Source organism: Physella acuta, unplaced genomic scaffold, assembly GCF_028476545.2.
Source record: "Physella acuta isolate Inbredline_101_S28 unplaced genomic scaffold, ASM2847654v3 ptg001368l, whole genome shotgun sequence".
Taxonomy (NCBI): Eukaryota; Metazoa; Mollusca; class Gastropoda; family Physidae; genus Physella; species Physella acuta.
The window spans coordinates 262,709-283,499 of record NW_026732883.1 but is presented as its reverse complement, the minus strand read 5'-3'; the positions used below and the strand labels follow the sequence as shown (position 1 = coordinate 283,499).

Sequence of the window (20,791 nt, the reverse complement as noted above, 5' to 3'; positions counted from 1 at the left end):
GTGTGTATCTTTAAACACGATAACTTTAGTACCGTTACAGCCAGGTTAATGAAATTTCATGAAGTATTATATCAAAATCGCAGATCCGTATAAACTTTTGAGCGATTTCCGATAACCGGAAGTGGACATTTAAAAAAAGCCTATAACTTGAGTACTATTTCAGATAGATAAACGAAATTTCATGTTAGTAAAAGATCTTATTCTCTGCCTTCTGTCAAATTTTGAGTAATTTCCGTTGACCGGAAGTAGTAATTTTCGTTGTTTATGATATCTCAACAACGAATGAGAGTTTATAAAGTACTAACCATATTCCGCACTATTATACACATTTTGCTTGGCGTCCGTTTTTTCTACGAGATTATATTCTATTTTTAAAAGTTTAAGTAATTAAAAATCATGTCTATATAATACATTTGTGGTATACCGTGGTTATAAAGAAAGAGAAAAGGGTGTGGGGGTTGGGCGTACGCCTGCTATCGCGGAAGTCTTCAGTTCAGATCCTGTATTTAATTCAGTATGACACCCCTGATCCACCCTGATTGTTGCATACCTTATATTAGGTAAATTCAAGGTGACAGGTCGTATCACACTATACCCGCATATTCCAAGGTTACAGAAACCGGTGAAATTTTTATTTCTCAAGTAACAGATTTAAACAATATTTTTTTTTAGGAGTACTTATAAAAAAACCTTGAAGGTAATTTCTATGTTATATAGGCCTACTCAATGTTTGCATGGTCATTTTAATTAATTACATTTTATTGCTTTTTTATGATATGAAAATGATAGTATGTGTGTTTGTGGGTTTGTCCTTTATACAGAACTCTTCTTCATTCGATCACCATGAAACTTTGGGGAGTTGATGAGAATACTTCAGGGGAGGGTGCGATTTTTCTCAATATATGTTTTGGCGCACATAGTTACAGAGCGGCTATCTTATCATTTGGTATCCGTTGATGACGTGTCCTGCAGAACGGGTAAAAGGTACTTTTATATTCAGCGCCCCGAGCTCCTCAGTGAGCTCTATACCTCCTACGTTCGTTTAAAGAAAAAGGTTATACAATAAAGACACAACAATCGTTGTCTATATCGAATAAAGCGCGCCCTCTGGCGCCCCTGATTGGAGGCGATTTGGCGCCCCGGGCTTACCCTGTAAGCACTATGACGCCTACTTTCTTTTTAGACAGCGCGATAGGCTATAGACAAGATGGTGTATTACAGTCGTTCACTAATCAGGCGCATCCGCCGGCGCTCTGGCAGGGTGCGATTTCACGATCCCGAGAGCTCCTCTTTACGTGCCTGACAACTGGGCGGTCGTCGAAGTGTTTTTTACTTCACTATTACGGAAAGTGATTAACGTGCACTCAAGACTTTCATATATCACGCCCCAGGGGCGTGCTGTTTTTAAAAAAAATAAAATGCATCGCATACATAGCTTACATCATAAGTTTGCATTGCCTGTGTGTTCCCTTTAATTTTAAGCCTTAAATATTAGTTTGCATTAGTTTGAATATTATTATGCATTTTTTTCACAACAATAAACAATGTTTAATAAAGGTAAAACTGAAGCTCATTATTTCCAATGACCATCCAGAGCTTTATCGATGACGAAACCTATTTTTTGTGACCCGCGGGTTGTTCTACGACCTCAGGAGTTATGATGGGGTTGTACGTGCGGATTTTTAAATTTAGTTTTTTTTACAAAAACATTGGTATGTTTATACAAGGACAAATGTTTTTTTTCTCCAAAAGTAACCCCATTTTTGTGTCCCCTTGGTGTCAATTTAGGACCTCAGGAATTAATCAAAGGGTTCCTACGTGGAAAATTATTTCCACTATATAGATCATATAAGGCTCTGGTCTGTCGAGGTCAGATTTGATCCATTCTTCGAGGACTTTGTGGCTGACAGGCATTTGCCCCCTTGTTCTGTTGGCCCGAGGCGAGAGTGTGCAACTTTTAAAGCGCATGCAGCACCGAAAATGCCCTAAATGGCTTCGGACCATTTGGCCTTATATATATATATATATATATATATATATATATATATATATATATATATATATATATATATATATATATATATATATATAAACAAAATTAAACAAAATTAAAGAAAATGTATAAACATTCGCAAAAAATCTAAATGTGTCTGAAAATTATTTTCATTTAGTCCTTTAGAACTAATTACGTCCCTTGATAAATTAGGAAAACACAATTACTTTTCTTTAAAAAAACATTACATCTGGGGAAAAAATACTTTTTATAAGTTTGTTTTGGTGTTGGAAAGATACTAATTATATAATTAGCATTGATTGATAAAGTGCAATATGGTAGGTAAAACACGGATATTTTAAATACTGTTTTTATTTATCACTGGGGGGTCGGCGTGGTCGAGTCGGTAAAGCTCATGGTTGCTAAACCGAAAAGCCTCGAGTTCGAACTCTCGGGCAGATGAGGCTCGTTAGCTGGGAACAGCCACTCTTCTAGGAGAGACAACTCCAAAATTAAACAACTGCTGCCTTGTGGTTTGTTCTTGGTTGGACAAAGGCTATGGAAGCTAATCCAAAAAGAAAAGCAGGCTGAAATCGGAGTCAATGGCCCAAATGGCGCAAAACCAGTTGACACGTAACGCTTAATTGTGTTGGAGGCGTGGTCGAGTCGGCAAAAAGCTCATGGTTGATAAATTCGAACAAAGTCTCGAGTTTAAACCCACTGGCAGATAAATCTCGATCCCACTTCAACACTAATAATTAAGAACGAAAGAAGAAGGAAGAAGAAATTTATCACTGAATGTACTGTTTACTAATTATTATTTTTAATCAAGAACAGTTTAGAAGCTGCCCCTAAATGTCCTCTGTGTTTACTTTTATCTTTTCGTTTGCGGACAAGCTTGGGGTATTATAGTCGTTTACTAAATTGAATCAGGCACGTTCGCTGGCGCCCTGACAGAGTTCGATTTGGCACCCTGGGCTATCCTGTGAGCGCTATGGTGCAAACGTTCGTTTTAAAGAATGCGATAGGCTGTGAATAAAAAGGGTTACTTTTTATGAAGGGTGAAACATTGTTTTTTTATTTTGTTCATTCCACATGACGTTAACTAAAATTATAAGTTTCCAAAATGAAACTTGTCTTACAAAGCCATCAATATTAATTTTTAAACGCATTGTTTAGATAATAAACACAAGAATATTACATTTTGGCGATCAAGTCTAGTTTTTTACTATAAGCACTTTTCCTTTTAGATAATTTGCATAATTAAAGATGTGTTTCTACATTCGAATATGCATTTATTATTATTTTCCTTCTTTAAATAAAATTTAGTTTATACATTTAATACATCCAGCATATTATTTTCAACAAAGGTCCGTATCGTTAAGTTCTCCATATATTGCTGAAGATATTGATCACATAACCTCGGGACAAGCGGACAGAGAGAGAGAGAGAGAGAGAGAGAGAATGAGAGATAGAGCAGCCGATCAAACACTATTTTCTATGAAAGACTCAATGAAATTATCAATGACAGAGTCAATGATAACTACCGCTCTCCTGTATTTTTCTCTTAAGAAACTCAATGATAAAGCGTTAGTAGTTATAAAGAGAGAGAGAGAGAGTTTATCAAAACGGAAATAATTCAACTAGTTTAATTAATAAAGCGTTAAACGTAATTATTAATTCTTAATTTCTCAGCGATTGATACAGTTGTTTAGGGACAGTTAAACTATTTTTTTTTAAAATATAGATCCTCGATCTTCATTTATAATTTATTAATTAAAATAAGATTTTAAAAAAATAATTAAAACAGGTCTTTGTAGGGCCTACTATATTATTAAAAAAAACAACTAATGAATATAATAAATAATTTTGACTATTTCTCATTCTAAACCTATCGAATATCTTTTTTTTTTAAATGCAAGGTAATCTTTTATAGAACCTACATGATTAACTTTTCTTCTAATAATAAAAAAAACTCTAAAAAAAAACTATTATTCCTACAAATATTAGAGTAGTCTCCCTTGACAGTTTCTATTCGAATGTATTTTGTGTTAATTTTCGTTTTGAAATACAGTTGACTTTTTAAATAAATTATATAAGAAAACAATCTATCTCTGTGTATATTTATTTTAAAAAAATATTACAATAATTAGAATAGGTGTTACTGGTTAAATAGCAATTATTCTCATTCTAAATCTTTGGCTATCGAGTTTCATGGGTTTTTAAATTTAAGATTATGAACACATTGGCTTGACGAAAATGATTATATACACTTAAATACATACTAAAATTTACTTTTGTTAATAAACCTACACTATTTTATGCACACATACAAAAAAGAATATTTTAGCGGCAGTTACAACGTCAAAAAAAAAAAAAGGAAACTCCTTTATACTGAATAGTTCTACGTAACAACAAAAATGTAAAAATACATAGTCCTAGAGCACACTAGCACATACATATCTAATACGAGCATATGTGTGTGTGTAAGTAGGATGTGAGGTGTGTAGACAGGCGGGGTGGAAGGAAAGCAGTTTGGCAGGAATAACGGTAGGTAGGAAAGTAGGTAGGCAGGCAGCAGCGCAGGCAGGTTAGTAGATAGGTAGGTACGTAGGCAGGGAGTTAGGTATGTAGGTAGGTGGGCGTAGGTAGGAAGGCGCCTCACTCGGTATAGTGAGCGATTATAGTAGCCCATCATATTCATAGCGTTTCGCAATTATTAAAACGAACAAAGGTACTATAGTACTCACGGGAAAACCCGGGGAGCTAAATGGAACCCTGCCAGGGCGCCACCAAATCGAATTTTTTTTCGTAGAAACCACCACAGGGGTATTAGCATTAACTTCTCAAATTTGAATGACAAACGAATGAAATCTTTGATAATGCTTAAACAAATAAACCCACATATTCGTTTTTGGGGCGCGGGTTTGTCCACACTGCCGCCTAGACGCACCAAGGCTCACTGTATGAAAGCCTTGAGTGTACGTTAATCAACCTCTGTAATAGTGAGGTAGAACACACATTGGCGACCGCCCATGTGTTAGAGACGCGTCCCTTGGCGCTCCAGGGAGCCACTGGTTATATTTCCACAGGGGCGCCCCTAATTCGGTTTAATTATAAAATGTCGTGTGCCACCGTGTCCCTATTGTAGGGTGCTCTTTAAGGAGGCACTCTCTGTAGAGCCCGGGGCGCTCGCTGTCGCCAACTGCCAGGGCGCCGGCGGGCGCTCATTATTCTACTTAGTGAACATTTATAGTAGCCCATCTAAACCGTAGTGTCGCCCGAGATGGGTCTTGGCCGCTCTGGGCCACTCAACCGCCAGGGAGCTGGCGGATGAACCTGGTGTAGTTTTATCACTGAATCTCAGAGGCGTAGCACCATTCCTGGCGCCTGGGGACAAAGTTTCAATTTGGCGCCCCCCCCCTCCCACCGGAGACAAACTTTCAATTTGGCCCCCCCTCCCCGTATTTTAAAAATATTTATAATGCAAAACTATAGCTAAAATGTGCTTTTAAATTTTTCCAACCATTTTGGCGCCCCTAGGGTTGGCGCCCGGGGACATATGTACCCCCGCCCCCCTCGCTGCGCCTCTGCTGAATCTAGTATTACCTATGACCGCAATTGATGAGATAGCCCCTCTGGATTCCCCTCTGGATTCTGAGCTCATAATCGTATAATTAGAAAAATCGAACCCTCCCAGGGTGCCACACTTAAGAATTTTTTTCTTTCTCGAAATCCTTTTCACCAACTACCCAAAATTTTATGACTCTCGTACGAACAGTGTCAAATTGCATCTGGCTTTTATTTTTATGGAGAAAAATTGCATTGCTTCCTGTCAGAGACCCCAGATCGAATGGGGCGCCAAAAGGGGTAGACAATTTAAAAAAAAAATCCTCATTCTTCAGTAAAATTTAAGAAAACAGATTTATACATGGCTGATATCCTCAATTATTTTATATAGGGGAGTGTATGTAGGGATGGGCGCCTTTTTGCCAGCGTTTGAATAGGGTTGGCACATAATTGATAGTTCGCCCCGGCTGCCGGAATAGGTTGCTACGCTTCTGCTTCCTGCTAGGGTGCCGCCCTGGCGAAATCTTTCCGGGGGGGGGGGGGGGGCGTGCGGACACTGTTAAAAGTATTTTTTTCTATATAAATTCCGTTTCGTTCGGGGGTGGGGGGGGGGGTCGATAGACTTTCTTCGGGGGGTGGGGGGGGGGGGCTCTGCTCCCCCCCCCCCCTCCGAATAGATTCCTGGAAAAAACTCTGTTCACAAAGTTTTATGGCGATCCGATGAAAAAGATGTAGTAATTCATATAGGACAAACAGATAAACATACTTTTATTTCTATAAATATAAATAGATATATAGGGCCTACTTTAACTAGTGTCCGCATACCCGCACCCGGAAACTTAGTCACAATTTTCTTTGTTACATTTGAACCCTTTAGGTTAATCAATATTAACACAATTGAACAAGATGCAACAAATACAGTTAACCAAGAAATTGAACAAATAAAATTCACCTTATCTTTTTATTGTTTCTAGATATAGAGTAGTAACAGACTACCTACAGGTCCTAACTCGCGACGAGGTACACATTTGTATTAAAACACACATCTAAGACATTTTCCATTTAGGTGGGTTTTGCAGTACAGTGGTTTCTTAAGTCGTGGACAAGTGATTGCGCTTATCTCTGTTGAGTAGCTATGTATTCTGTCCTATATTAGACACATTTGTAAATATCTGTCACAATATGGGCATAGAGATGATATAACGATAGATTATATTTGCGGACGACGCTAAACTTTGGCATCGACACCACGGCCTACAAGTTCAAATTCTGTCCTTCAGAAATGTTTGAAGTCTCTAGATTAAAACTACTTTTCTCTTTTATGTACCTACTGACCACATCGCATGCATTTGTTCTGAAAGTCTAAAAACAGAAGCACAAATATATCGTCTAGACTTGTGAGGTCTACAGATTATGTATTTTGGCAGTTATCTAAGCCCTTGCCTGTTCTGACTCAAAGCCTTATTCTTTCTCTATCGACGCCTTGCGTAACATGGGATTGGGTTTTTAAGGCGGCATAAAGCTTTATGTTGTTCCTTTTTGAGTACACTAGATTAAAAACTAACGTTTTCAGATGCCTAAAGATGTTTAACCACTAATTAATCAGAATAATGGGTCAAGATTTCAATTCTTGGTTTTGGGACACGTTAGTTGCCGGGCTTGAGCTAATGTCGATAGCATAAGGACTGTACCTTGATGCGGGCGTTTTATTTGTTGCCCATCGTAATAATTGAATGGTTGATGGGGCTTCTTCAAGGGTTTGATTTGCCGTAATGTTAATGATATCATGCATGTGCGGCTTTTCTAAGAAGAAAATGCGTTTAAACACTTTTTAGTTATGCTTTTTTTAAATAGGCCTATATTTCACGACATCATAATCGTAATGAACAATAAAATGAATTTAAACAACTTTAGAATACACCTGTTTCGGCTAACATGAATGTTATTCTTCAAACTAGTAATGTTAAACGTGTCTTTTTCGCATTTTCGACTTTAAGCAATACAGTAAATTCCGATAACGTCCATATGCATACAAGCAATGGCGTAGGCGAGGAGGGGTTTAATAGTGATTTAATAATGATACTTTCTTAACCCTCTACTGGACATCATGTTTGGTACCTTGCCCCCGGCAACTGGGTGGATTTGGATTACACCCAAGTTTTACTTCATAGTAAATGGCTTCAGTTTTAATTATTGGAGTTGGTAGCAACATTGACACAGTTGAAATCACATTAATTAGTATATAATTTACCATTACTAACAATAGGCCTTACTTAATTGTTTAATGTTGCTGGATATTAAGCCTGGTAGGTATTTATATTTATTAATTTGTACAGAAACAAAAAAAGGATTCCCAAACAAAGTTTTATTTTTCAGAAATAAAGAAAATGATACAAATCAATAAAGAACAGTTTTCAAAAGAATTTGTATAAAAGTAATTATTATAAAATAAGAATATAGCATTGCATAGATAAAAATAAAATACTTGACACAAACAATATGAGGAATATTTTTTATCAGAGAAGAGAAAAATATATGATGTAGTTTGAAAATAATAATGTACAGAATGTAGCTTTTGCAGATTAAAATGAAAATTCTCATGCCTATATAATTTATTGAGTAAATGAAGCAAGACCCAAAACAATAGGCTAAATAATATGCATGGGACAGGCATTGAAAACTACAAATTGCATATAGTGAAGGTTACCCTATTTATTGGCTATATCCACAGTAAAGATTTATGGCTTTATTACCTGCTTGTAAAATTGTTAAGAAAAGTAAAGTATTGTTAACTTTTTATGGCAGGCCAACTACGGGCTGTGTTCTGGGAACATGTCATCTGTAAGGGGCATTGTTCTCGGCACATGTTGTCATTTTTTGTGTTCTCGGCACATGTTGCCATTTTGAGTGTTCTGGGAACATGTTGCCATTTTGTGTGTTCTGGGCACATAATGCCATTTTGTGTGTTCTGGGAACATGTTGCCATTTTGTGAGTTCATGGAACATGTTGACATTATTTGGCTGTGTTCTGGGAACATGTTGCCATTTTGTGTGTTCTGGGAACATGTTGCCATTTTGTGAGTTCATGGAACATGTTGACATTATTTGGCTGTGTTCTGGGAACATGTTGCCATTTTGTGTGTTCTGGGAACATGTTGCCATTTTGTGTGTTCTGGGAACATGTTGACATTATGTGGCTGTGTTCTGGGAACATGTTGCCATTTTGTGAGTTCATGGAACATGTTGACATTTTGTGTGTTCTCGGAACATGTTGACATTATGTGGCTGTGTTCTGGGAACATGTTTGTATCATTTTTAAATATTATAATAAAACATTTTTAGAAATTCTATATTAGGAATTGTGTATATATATAAATTTATATATTTAATAAGACAATTGGATGAATTATAATAAACAGCAAAAATCATTCAAATAAGTTTAGAAGTATTTGGCTTGCTGTCCTAACAGTGAACTATATTGCGAGCTTGTTTCCCTAGTGATAACCCATGTTTTTTGTGCGACCCTTCCAATCAAGTATCCAGCTTTTTCTTGGCCTGTATCAAAATGCTGGTCAGACTTGCTTGACTTGTGTATCACAATATGATTTTGAATGTTTTTCTGTAAATGAAATAAAGGCAAAATATTTTGATACTTTCTTTTGTGGAACTTGCAAGAAAAATAAATTACAAATTTATATTACTATCTCTAATATTTCTTTACTATAACTAATTACTTTGAAAAGATAAAGCACATGATGAATAACAAGAAACAAACATTATCAGCAAAGATTATAGATTTAAAATTGTGTTCATTCATATTGAAGATTAATGAAGTAGACTATCAATATTTACCCTCTTGATGGCTGATACTTTGATTTGATGTCTTTACTTTAAGCTTACACATCAGTCTCTGTGTGGTAAAATATGAAATAATATGCTTCAATAAAACTGTTTCAGTATATTAATTATATTAGATAAGTACATAGTTTTGAGCTCTATAACAATATGTGTTTCAATTATCATTCAAATATAATACCCTCTATGTTGTACAACTCACTGATTTATTAGAATTTAAGAAAAGACAATAATTAATAAAATATTTTGGATTAAAATCCATTATATTTATTTTAACATATAATGCTATCTCTTGCTATAATAATTACTTTAAAAAATGGGTTATGCCTATAGTACAGTTACCTGAGGATGAAACTAGGCACAGTGTATAGTCCACGGAGACTGATTAATATCCCTTGTAATTGAACATCAGTTGTAGTTATGAAATCTGGATGACCAAACACACACTCATAGTCCTGAAAAGCAATTTACACATAGATTAGCAAGAATATCTCACAAATTATTAAATTAAAGCTAACCCCTATTTAGTGCAATCCATCAAAGTAGTAGCATTTTTGTTAAGTTGTAGACAAAATACAAAGTAATGTTTGTTCTGTGATTTACATACTTTTATAAAATAGCAATATATATATATATATATATATATATATATATATATATATATATATATATATATATATATATATATATATATATATATATATTCATTGTAAATTTTAGTTATGTCTTGCTATTAAATTTATTTACTCGACTGATCTAAACTCACTTTATTTAAACATAATATAGTGGATAAGTATAGTGATTTTATTATTCAGCAATAAATAGCAGGCCTAAAAAATTTTAAATAGTAACGTTTGCGAATGAACACATTAAATTCTATGTATTTTCATTTCTATGTCTTTCCCAACTTGATGCATATTACTAACCAAGCATTAAACTATAGTCCTAAACCTGACTCTAATTATCATTTATCGGACAACCTGAACCTTTGCGATACCATGTTATAATATATTATTTTAAAAAAGAGCTTACCACTAATTACTAAAATCAATTGTTTTTAGTATTAACTGAGCCGCATACTATTTGCTCCTATTGTCATCACCAGAAATCCAGTATGTTGGCAAAGATTAGTCTCTAAGTTCCCTGCAACCTCCTTCCTCTTGAGTGCGGAAAACACTGAAATTATTAATCATTATTTCATTATGCCTAATAGTTTAAAGGTAGTATTAAAGTAGTACTAAATAGTATGAGTCTTAGTTACTATAGGTCTAATGATAATTATTATTGTGTATGCTTACATGCTTTAAGTTTTATGCACAATATTGGTATATAATATATAGTCTATAGTATATAGCTTAAGCTATAGAGTATATAGGCCTATAAGCCTAAATATAACAGCAGCTTGAATAATGCTCATTAGCATGCATTCACTATAAACTATAAAGATAAACAAATATTTCAATTTAATTTAATTATAACTAATAGGCCCTAATAGTAAATAGGCTTTTTTCTTGTGGTAACAAATTTAAAGTATAGGGCAGTACAGTTATAGTATAGGCCTACTAGATTCTATATTTAAGTATGTGGGCTTTTCATTCCAATGCACCACAATAGATACCACACATGATCAAGCTTGACCTCTGATCTAAAGATTTAATAATTGGGCCTAACAAACAGTGAAACTACAATAAAAATCATGTAAATTACTAATTTAACCTTCTTACCTCCGCTTCTCTAGATCTAGATGGCAGATGGGTTTTCTTTTTATGCAGCCGTATGATTAGATTCTAGAATCTAGACTATATTCTAATAAACATGAAATAACTACTAACCAGAACACTAGATCTAAATTTCTATATTCTAAGAAATATGTATTAAACCTAGGCCTATAGGCCTAATATTTATTTTAAATTCCTATGCGATGTGTCGTGAACTGTAGGTTTCATGTTATTTTTGTAATGGCGGAAATCAGTTCAAAATTTCGTTTCCTTCCTTTTGTTATTCTATTTATAGATTCAAAAGTCGGAGCAATTATCATTGAGTTTGTCGGCTGATCCACACAGGAAGTGACCGTATATCTATTAGTTACTCAGTGATCCGATCATTGACAGATACAGAGATAGCCATTCGCATGGGGTGGATAGAGAGAGAAAGAGAGAGAGAGAGAGAGAGAATTTCGCACATGGGCGACTATATTAGGATTTAGAACTTAGCATGCTTAACTGTGACACGGGCTTAGTAGCAAAGGTTTTTTTTTTAATTAAAGAAAATCAATACTGAATAAAAATAAAATATTTTTTTGAAGTTGAATTTTTAATAATTTTTTTTCATAGTTTGCATACATACAACATGTCACATAGCCTGCTGTGAATAACATAGCGAGATTTTCACCTAAAGTGTTCGTTGTAATCGTACCGCCCAGTAGTGTTGGAGTCTATTTGTATGGCGATGGTGATATCGCAGGTGTTTCGCTTCCAGTTGCACCGTACTTTTTTAAGATTAAGCACTTGATAAGTCGTACGAAAGAGATCAAAGAACCAAAGTAATTTTCAGGAACTCCCCCCCCCCCCCCCCCCCCACGCGGGATTACGCCTAACGCCCTCCCCATCTAACGAAATAGAAAAAGAAAATGGTATAGACAATTAAGAAAACATATAAAAAGCAAATTAGTTTCATTTTCTTATTTTCAGTGCATTTAGAAGCGTGTTGTTATAAAGGTTTATTATATTTGCTTAATTTCTAATTTTTCGTGATTCCTAATTTATGACGTCGACACGATTAAGAATATTTGCTTTAATACATCATCAGTAGCTCGCGATATCTAAAAGACGATTGTCTACCCCGTGAAAGCAGCCGTCCGTGACCATATTTTTTAGGCGACAGCAAGGTCTAAGTTTTGTAATCTCCTTCTAGTTACAAATCGTTTAAAAACTTTATTATCTGCCCCTAATAGCCTTTACTAGATCGACCGTCTCTACGATTGTAAACATTCGGCGTGAGCCACAGCTCAACAAGACTGTTACGGTGATCTAGCTAGTTAATATACCTTATCTCCCCTTCTTTTATTATCTCCCAATAGTTTCAAAACCGTTTAATTAATGAATAATTAAACGTCGAATAAAATTAAAAAATAAATAGTCTTGTATTGTCATCGAAGTGGAACGAATCTGGAAAGTTTGAATGAAATCGCAGCATTAAATGTGGATCGAAATTGAGTTACAACAAACAAACAGACGTTGCAAATTAAATAAAAGATTGTAATATATTTATTTATAACGAAAATACAGTTTATATTTATCGATCGCATGTATTTTAAAACAGGAAAATGTGACATTTTTAAACATCTTCTAAACCAATATACGTAATATAACATTTGTTGCTCTCTTTACATTATCACCACTCTCAAACGACGACAAACCAAAACACGAATTACATATTTATTTTAAATAATTTCAAAACTTTATATATATATAATATAAAAAAACAACGACAACTGGCACGCCGTTTATTTCAGCCTCTTTACAAATAGTGATAAGCATCAGAAATAAGAATTTAAAATAAACTGGGAGTGACCCCCCCCCCCCCCCCCCTAAACTTTCTCGAATATTCTTATATAAAACAATAGGGGATGGGAACTCGGGACATAGTTATGATTTTTAATCCATTTTAAATACTTAAACTTTAGTAAATAGAATAGAATATCATAGAAAAAAGAATTGCGCAATATTATTAGTACTTTATAAATTGAGAAATCGAAAATAGCGTAAATTAGTACTTCCGGTAAACGGTAATTACTGAAAATTTGACAGAAGGTAGAGAATTAGATCTTTTACTTACATGTGAAAATTTCATTTATCTATCTGAAACAGTAGTCAAGTTATAGGCTTTTGAAAATTTCAAAGTAGAAAAAGAACCACTTCCAGCTACCGGAAATCGCTCAAAAGTTTATACGGATCTACGATTTTGATAAAATACTTATATATAAAATTTCATCAACCTAGCTGTAACGTTATCGTGTTTACAAACACACACACAACAGACACACACTCGGACACACAGACATACGGACAAGATTGCAAAATTATGTTTTTCCGTATCAGTGAGGTGTAAAACGTCGAGATTTGCAAACATCTCGATTTTTTTTTGCACGATTAAGGGACTTTCTCTATAGGGCCTACTTTCTCTATACTTCGTATATACGAGAAAGTAAAAATAGATTCTAATAATATCTCGGTACCACGCAATCTATAATAAAATGAAAAGTAACAAAAATATATTACTAAAGCGTTGAAGAGAAGGAATTTAAATTTAAAACTATAACTAAATAATTTACTTATCTTAACTAAAAGAAATCTATAATAAAATAATAAAAGCTGTGAGCTGACCCAGCTCAGATGGGTACCTGATTTATGATTGTAAAAACAAATTCACCTGGTTATAGTGCTGACCAAACTGTTCCTTCATTTGCCTAGACCACATAAACAGCTAAACTCTTCTTCATCTGCCCTACGGAACACAATGGTACATTGGAAAATTAAATATATTTTCTTGAATTCCACTGCTTAATGTTTGTCGGACAATGACAATTTTAAAACCCCACTTTCTTTAAAAGATAGTTGTGTATGAAATTATTAATTGCGCTTCAGATTCAGCATAAGCTCACTCAGAAAATCGAAGAATGATTAAATTTAAACGAACGCTTTAACACACAACCCGCTTTCCACAAAGTTTGAAGAAAAGTGCAGATAACTGCAATTATTGTTCCAAGCACATCGATTGGAGTTGCTAACCTTTAAAAAAAAATAAAAATAAAAAAAGTTCAAAAGAAATAGATTATTACAAATAATGACACAACAAGCATGATATTTTTTAATTTAAAAAAATCCGTTCATTGTGTAACATTAATATAGCATAACAACACTCGTGATTACAGCGTGAGTTCAGTTTTGAAGTTATTTGTAATGATGATTTACAAATTACATAAACAATAATTTCCATTATCTTTCTCGGCTTGTAGTAGTTTTCGCTTGAATTTAACACAAAAGTTTGACGACCACAAGGAACAACAAAGAGAGGTTTAAACATAGATCACCTCCCATCATTCTTTGTTAGCCATTGTTGCCAACCAGAGGGTATACACGCTTTTCTTTATAGTAATTTAAAGAGTAGTGTATAATTTATTTTCTATTTTTAGTGCATTATTACATAAAAGCTTGTTATTAAAACATATTTCGAATGTGCACACACGAAAACAGAAAAAAGCAATCAGATTTTTAAAAATATAAAAATGTTTTATTACTACGAAGAAAAGAGTTTGTAGCTGTAATGTGTTTTGAAATAAAAATGGTACCTAGATTTTCTATCAGACACGTCTATCAATATAAATGTCTACGACGTATGTGGCGGTCACAGAAACAGGTGAACTCTATTTCTTTTGCCCAGTGGGCGGTCATGTTTCAAAGGAAACTTTACTTTACTTACCAAGTATCATATGTACTTTTCTTACATAGTAATATAGTCTAGTTATAAAATCTAAAATTTTCTAATTTTTAGTGTACACAAAAAATTATAATAAAGGTTTTTATAATTCATAATATTTTACTACTAAATATTAAGACAATTGTATAACCAAGAAACTTAAGCGTACTGAAATAGTATGTGACATCGCGATACTCGTTGTATTTTATACAGCATTGTTCAATAACTCAAATTATGGACATATTACATTGACATCAAACCTTAACCTACTTGTAAAATTTGAAATATAACGGCTCGGTAAAAATAGGGAAGAGATATCTCATTTCCACCCATTTCGGATGAAAACATCCCCCCACTACCAATGTGTATAAAAATTAAGCCAGAGCTCCTCGCTCCAACGATTTTATCCTTGCCTTGTGGAATACAACTGTTGAGTGTTATCGCGAATCTAAGGTAGAGTTTCCTGTTGCCGAGCTTATAAAACACACAAAAGACACAGAAAAATGAAAACACAGTTTACAATTATGAATCGTGAATGCTTATACAGTATTTCTAACTCACACGTTTGCCCCTTATAACGTTATATGACATTTCTAACACACTTTCCCTTTCCTAATATTCAAACCACGACACTTTTTTAGTAAATAACTAGACTTACCCGTCATCCCTTGGATGACTGTGGGTTTCGGGGGTCATCCATAAATGACATAACGTCTGTGACATCACAAAATAACCAGACCCCACATAAAAAAAAGACGTTTTTTATCTTTTAAAAACACCGATTTCGGCTGAACATGGGTCTGACCACACTATCCCTTCATATACTGACGTCGCAGATAAGCTACTCAACTCTACTTCACCTGCTCTCTATCCCGCCAAGTTCAGATAGGCAACTTTATCATTCACATCTAAAAAAAAACATTAACGTGATGTGTGTAGAACCCGTGCCACCCGCATAAAAGCCTATTACACTAACAACTTAGCTATCTAGACTCGTGACGTCACTGATGTTTTTTTTTGTGGTATATAATAATACTTTGAGTCTCCTTATGCAACTTGATTTACGCGCATAGGCCCTATCTAGATCTAGATCTAAATCTAGTAACTTTCAAATTAAATTTTATCTTAAAGTAGCCTATTCCATAGCCAAATAAACAAAGATTTATATAAAATAATGAAGGTCTGAAATAGTTTAGTAAAGAAACTCATTATTATCTAGATCTAGATAGAATTATCGATATTCTACGACTCGTTTGTTTAAGTCTAGTTTTTGCATAACTCTTGCTAGATCTAAATTAGACCTATTCTAGATCTAGATAGATAAATCACAAAGACTTATATAAAGTATTTAAGGAGTAAAGTAGTTTAATAAAGAAACTCAAAAATGTATTATGATTTTAAAATGGATTGTATTTTTAACTAATTAATCTTTGGTTTGATCTAGATTCTAGAGCTAGATCTATAAATAACTTTCTTGGACAGATTGTAGAGCTAGAGACATTTATTGTAAAACTAAATGAAAAAGACAGCTGAAAATTGATATAAGTGTTGAAACGTAATAAAAACAGCAAACGGACGTATTGTAGACGTTATAGCCGACAATTAGCTTTATAACGCGTTAATGATCTGAATAAGATACGAAATCTTGTATTGGAGCCGCCATTTATTGTACTAAAAAGTAAACAAATCATGTGACGTCACTATTCACTCAAAGTAAAGTCGTTTTTCTAAACTTTTAAAATTAATGTGGTTAATCTACCAATGAATAAATCAATAAATTTAATTAACGTCTTTAAATAAATTAGTGATAAACAGTCTGTCTGAAAACAAAAATTGTTCTCTACCTACATACTATTTTACAACTCTATACATAGAGCAGATTCTCTACATTATTCAATCAGACAAACAAAAAAAAAACAAATAAATATTCAAACATGTATACAAAAACTTGAGTTTTAGTAGTATAAAGAGACAAACAAAAAAAAAATTCTAACATGTAAACAAACTTGAGTTTTAGTAGTTTAAAGATAGATAGATAAATAAAACAAGAACACATACAATATAAAGTAAAATATAATACACAAAGATAACATAAGTACATGGCATGTTCTTATTTTATTTGTATTTATAAACATTTAATGGCAAAACATTTTATTTACATTTAAAGTATAAAAATAAAAGAGGGATTTAATCAAATAAGCGTTTGTGAAAAGTGTAGCTTACAGAAATAAATACCATGCGAAAAATACACATTATTATTTTATTAGTTTCTGCTTTATTTTGATATTCATTTATAAAATATGTTTTATACATGGTAAGAACATTTTCACCGACACGTTCTACTTATAAACAGCATGTTTTTCTTCTACATGCATTTAGCACTACAGTCTGAAGACAACAAGATACAACAAAGAGAGACAGAAACATATCTTCCATACAATCACCGAGTCGGCGTTGTTGTGTTGACCTCCATAAGCCCCGACCAGAGGATAAACGGCATTGGAAGCAACGCCGCAGTGGTTGTCTCTGTTCCTGGCAAGCAACATAAATCCATTCTTGCCCCAGGTCGTTCCGTAACTGAAAAACAAACACAGCAAGTAAATCATTTAATGATAGAAAATAAATACAAGTTATTTCTTCTTGTTCATCATTCTTAATTGTAATGTTCGAAGAGATTTTCTCCAAAACAAATAAGAATTACGTGTCAACTTTATATGTGCTAAATTGGTAGTTACGCCGATTTCAGCCTGCTTTTCTATCTGGATTTGCTCCCATAGATTTTGTCAATCAAGAACAAACTGCAAGACAGTAGTAGCTTCAGTTTGGAGTTTTCACTTCCAGATGGGACTTATGGGTTTATCAGCCATTAATTAAGTTTAACATTTTTTTTTTACCTTTTAAGCTGATTAGAAATCACTGGTTCTATGAAAAATACACAAATTGTTGAATAGATAAATATATTCCTAACAATCAGTTTGAACGTTGTTTGTTATGGGATGGGTATGTAGTTATTCAATCTTGAACGCCACTAAAACAGGTGGGGGGGGGGGGGGGGTTAAAAAAACAACGTTTTGTTAAAGATTAACTCGAGGATTTAAATAAAATGATGTGTATTCAGTTAAGGAGCTGGTCTTTGGAGGAGCGTTGGATTTGATTTTCGAAAGTGAAATTTATAGAAAGTGTTCCAATATTTATAATTGAAATGATAAAAATAATAAAGAACCAATAGATTTTTAAAATTTGAAGTGTATTAAAGTAAAAATGTTCTCATGCACGAACCTATTTTTCACAAGCCAATAATCCTGGCCTTTCAATGTCCCATACCCAACCACTAGCACGGCGTGGGTCAATGTGCTGGAGCTGCAGTTTGGTGTGTAGTACACACCGTCTTTGTACAGGGCAAAGGTTGGATCATCGGCGTCTATGGCAACACTGATTGGACCAATCTAACGGAAATACAAAGACTACGTGATAATCTAGTGCAAAATAAAATGTAAATAATTGGTGAGTCACTATCAAATAATGAAGAAAATAGAGAGAAAGTGTATTAGAACATACGTTATTTCTGAGCCTTGATACCCTGTTTTCATTCCCCTTCCCTAAAGATGATGGGGTGAGAGGGTGGGGGCGGTTATAATTTTTGGCAACCCAGGTCATATAAATGTTCGATTTTTATCCTTGCTGCTATGGGCCTAGATTTGAAGCGTTAGTTAGGGTGGATAACTGGAATCTCGGTGTTCATACCCAAGTTTATACAACACTGTTACATTAGCACAACTGAAGATTTAGTAAAAATTACTGTCCGAAGAGCCTGGTACGTCGGACTCCCAAGTCCCCTACATGATAACGAGCCAGGAGATTTGTCCGCACTAGACGGGCAAATCTCCGTTGCCTGCTCTAAATAGCGTGGGGGAGGAGAGGTGCAAGACTGCCGGGAACCAAGAAGGGTTTTGCTCTCGACCCTAACCAGATGTCTTGACTTTATGCTGCGGGCTTCACGTGGCTTCGGATGTGTGCCACTAGTCGGACCAAGCCCATGACCCCCTAGTTGGTGCGGGATGGCTAGTGGTAGCCAACAGCAGCTAGAGGTTTTTGATCTGGCCGAGTAGAACTGCTGTATGCGTTCGGCTCTTCCGAAGAGCCTCGTACGTCGGACTCCCAAGTCCCCCACATAATAGCGTGGGGAGGAGAGGTGCAAGACTGCCGGGAACCAAAATAGTCCGCCGCCAGATCTTTCTTTTGACTTTAAGCGGCGGCCTTAACGGGGCTTCGGAATAATGCCACTGGTCCGACCAAACTCATGTCCCCCCCCCCCTAGTGGGTGCGGAATGGCCAGTGGCAGATAACAGCAGCTAGAGGGTTTTGATCTGGCGGAATGCCCCCCACGATCAAGCTGGGTACCAGGCGGTAGGAAGACGTCCTGCGTCTGGTGGGTGGGGAAGGAAAGCCCGGTGAGAGCCCACGGAAGTAGCGACCGAGGTGTGGTAAACTCTCTCAGGGTTTGCCACACTGAGGCCTGCCTGGCTAATGGAAGTGAACCTTCTGAGCCGGTTTCCGTATAAGGAAGGAAGGAAGTAAAAATTACTATCAGAGTTGGCAACGAAAGTGCGAATTATATTATCTTTTTATAATTATAATTACAGTAGCGACCGCTTCTTTTAGAGCATCTTCATCCCCTTTTGGTATACACACGTAACCATTGACTGTAGCGGCGACTGGTTTTCTTACATTCTGACAGAAGTTTTCCTAAAAAGGATAAACAAGAAAATATGGGATAAAAATATGAAAAGACAGTCACTTAAACTCTAATTTTTTTTTTTAAATTAGCTAAAATGCATGAGTCGTGATGAAAATTATAACACACAAAATTGATAAAACGCTTCAATATTAGTATGTAGTTCTTCTTAAAACTTTTACTTCCGGCGTATATGGGTAGTTTTCGGCCGAGTCGATTCCTCCGTCATCTTTAATAAAATTAAATGCTTGGGTCATCTTACCGCCATCGCAGCCATCGCTACCTTGAAAAAACAGATTACTAAATCTATAAGCGATCGATTCTGCTTAAAATAAATTTCATATAACACATTTTTCCCATTAAAAATGTACTCAAGACAATCCCTCTTTGTCTTTAGATATCCAGTAATGAGATGCAAAGAATATTCAACTAATTCGAGAAGTGTTTAAAAAACCTACCCCACATCATTGAACAATCAAGTAGCTGTGATTCAGACAGGCTGACCAGTTGACCAGTGGCCTTGAAATGTTCACCTTCCAATGACCCCACAGCCGAGAAAGCCCAGCAGGATCCGCACTCGCCTTGATCTTTGATGGGTGTGACGTATCCTTTATAGCGCCAGTCTACTGCCGCTGGGAGTTTCGGGAGTTCTTACCTCATCAGTAAACTGGTTCTTACCTTACCAGTAAACTGGTTCTTACCTTACCAGTAAACTGGTTCTTACCTCATCAGTAAACTGGTTCTTACCTCATCTGTAAACTGGTTCTTACCTCATCAGTAAACTGGTTCTTACCTTACCAGTAAACTGGTTCTTACCTCATCAGTAAACTGGTTCTTACCTCATCTGTAAACTGGTTCTTACCTCATCAGCAAACTGGTTCTTACCTCATCAGCAAACAAGTTCTTACCTCATCTGTAAACTGGTTCTCGCCTAGTGTGTAGTTCTCCAAAGAACGAGCAAACCTCGCGTTATGTTTTTCTATAAGTTCCACGTTTGATCTCCAGATCTCTCTCTTGATGCGCTCCAAATGTTCCGGGTAGTTTTTGTTGTGTTTTTGTTTGTACAGCTCCCATCTTTCTTGTGTCGTAGCTGCAGCCATAGCTAGACATGCAGCTAGCAGGAGACATAAGATACCGTGCTTGACCATCTGAAACATTTC

The 20,791-nt window shown here is 35.2% G+C and overlaps 1 protein-coding gene and 1 long non-coding RNA gene across 3 annotated transcripts; both read right to left on the bottom strand.

Annotated features, from left to right (window-relative positions):
• Window positions 1-9,046: 9,046 nt before the first annotated feature.
• Window positions 9,047-11,274, bottom strand: LOC131927065 (uncharacterized). Of its 2 annotated transcripts, XR_009383597.1 has the most exons (5): window positions 11,143-11,274; window positions 10,451-10,594; window positions 9,761-9,873; window positions 9,416-9,473; window positions 9,047-9,182 (listed from the first exon to the last, which is right to left on the bottom strand). It is a non-coding gene; the product is annotated as an uncharacterized LOC131927065 (long non-coding RNA). The 2 variants fall into 2 exon arrangements; XR_009383596.1 differs by lacking the exon at window positions 11,143-11,274 and having other exon boundaries at window positions 10,451-10,730.
• A 5,732-nt stretch (window positions 11,275-17,006) lies between these two features.
• Window positions 17,007-20,498, bottom strand: LOC131927045 (procathepsin L-like). Its single transcript, XM_059282701.1, has 7 exons — window positions 20,494-20,498; window positions 20,392-20,396; window positions 20,090-20,281; window positions 19,814-19,914; window positions 19,538-19,642; window positions 18,176-18,342; window positions 17,007-17,473 (listed from the first exon to the last, which is right to left on the bottom strand). The coding sequence occupies exons 1-7, from the start codon at window positions 20,496-20,498 to the stop codon at window positions 17,278-17,280; spliced, it is 771 nt and encodes a 256-aa protein (XP_059138684.1). The 3' UTR covers window positions 17,007-17,277.
• Between the last annotated feature and the right edge of the window lie 293 nt (window positions 20,499-20,791).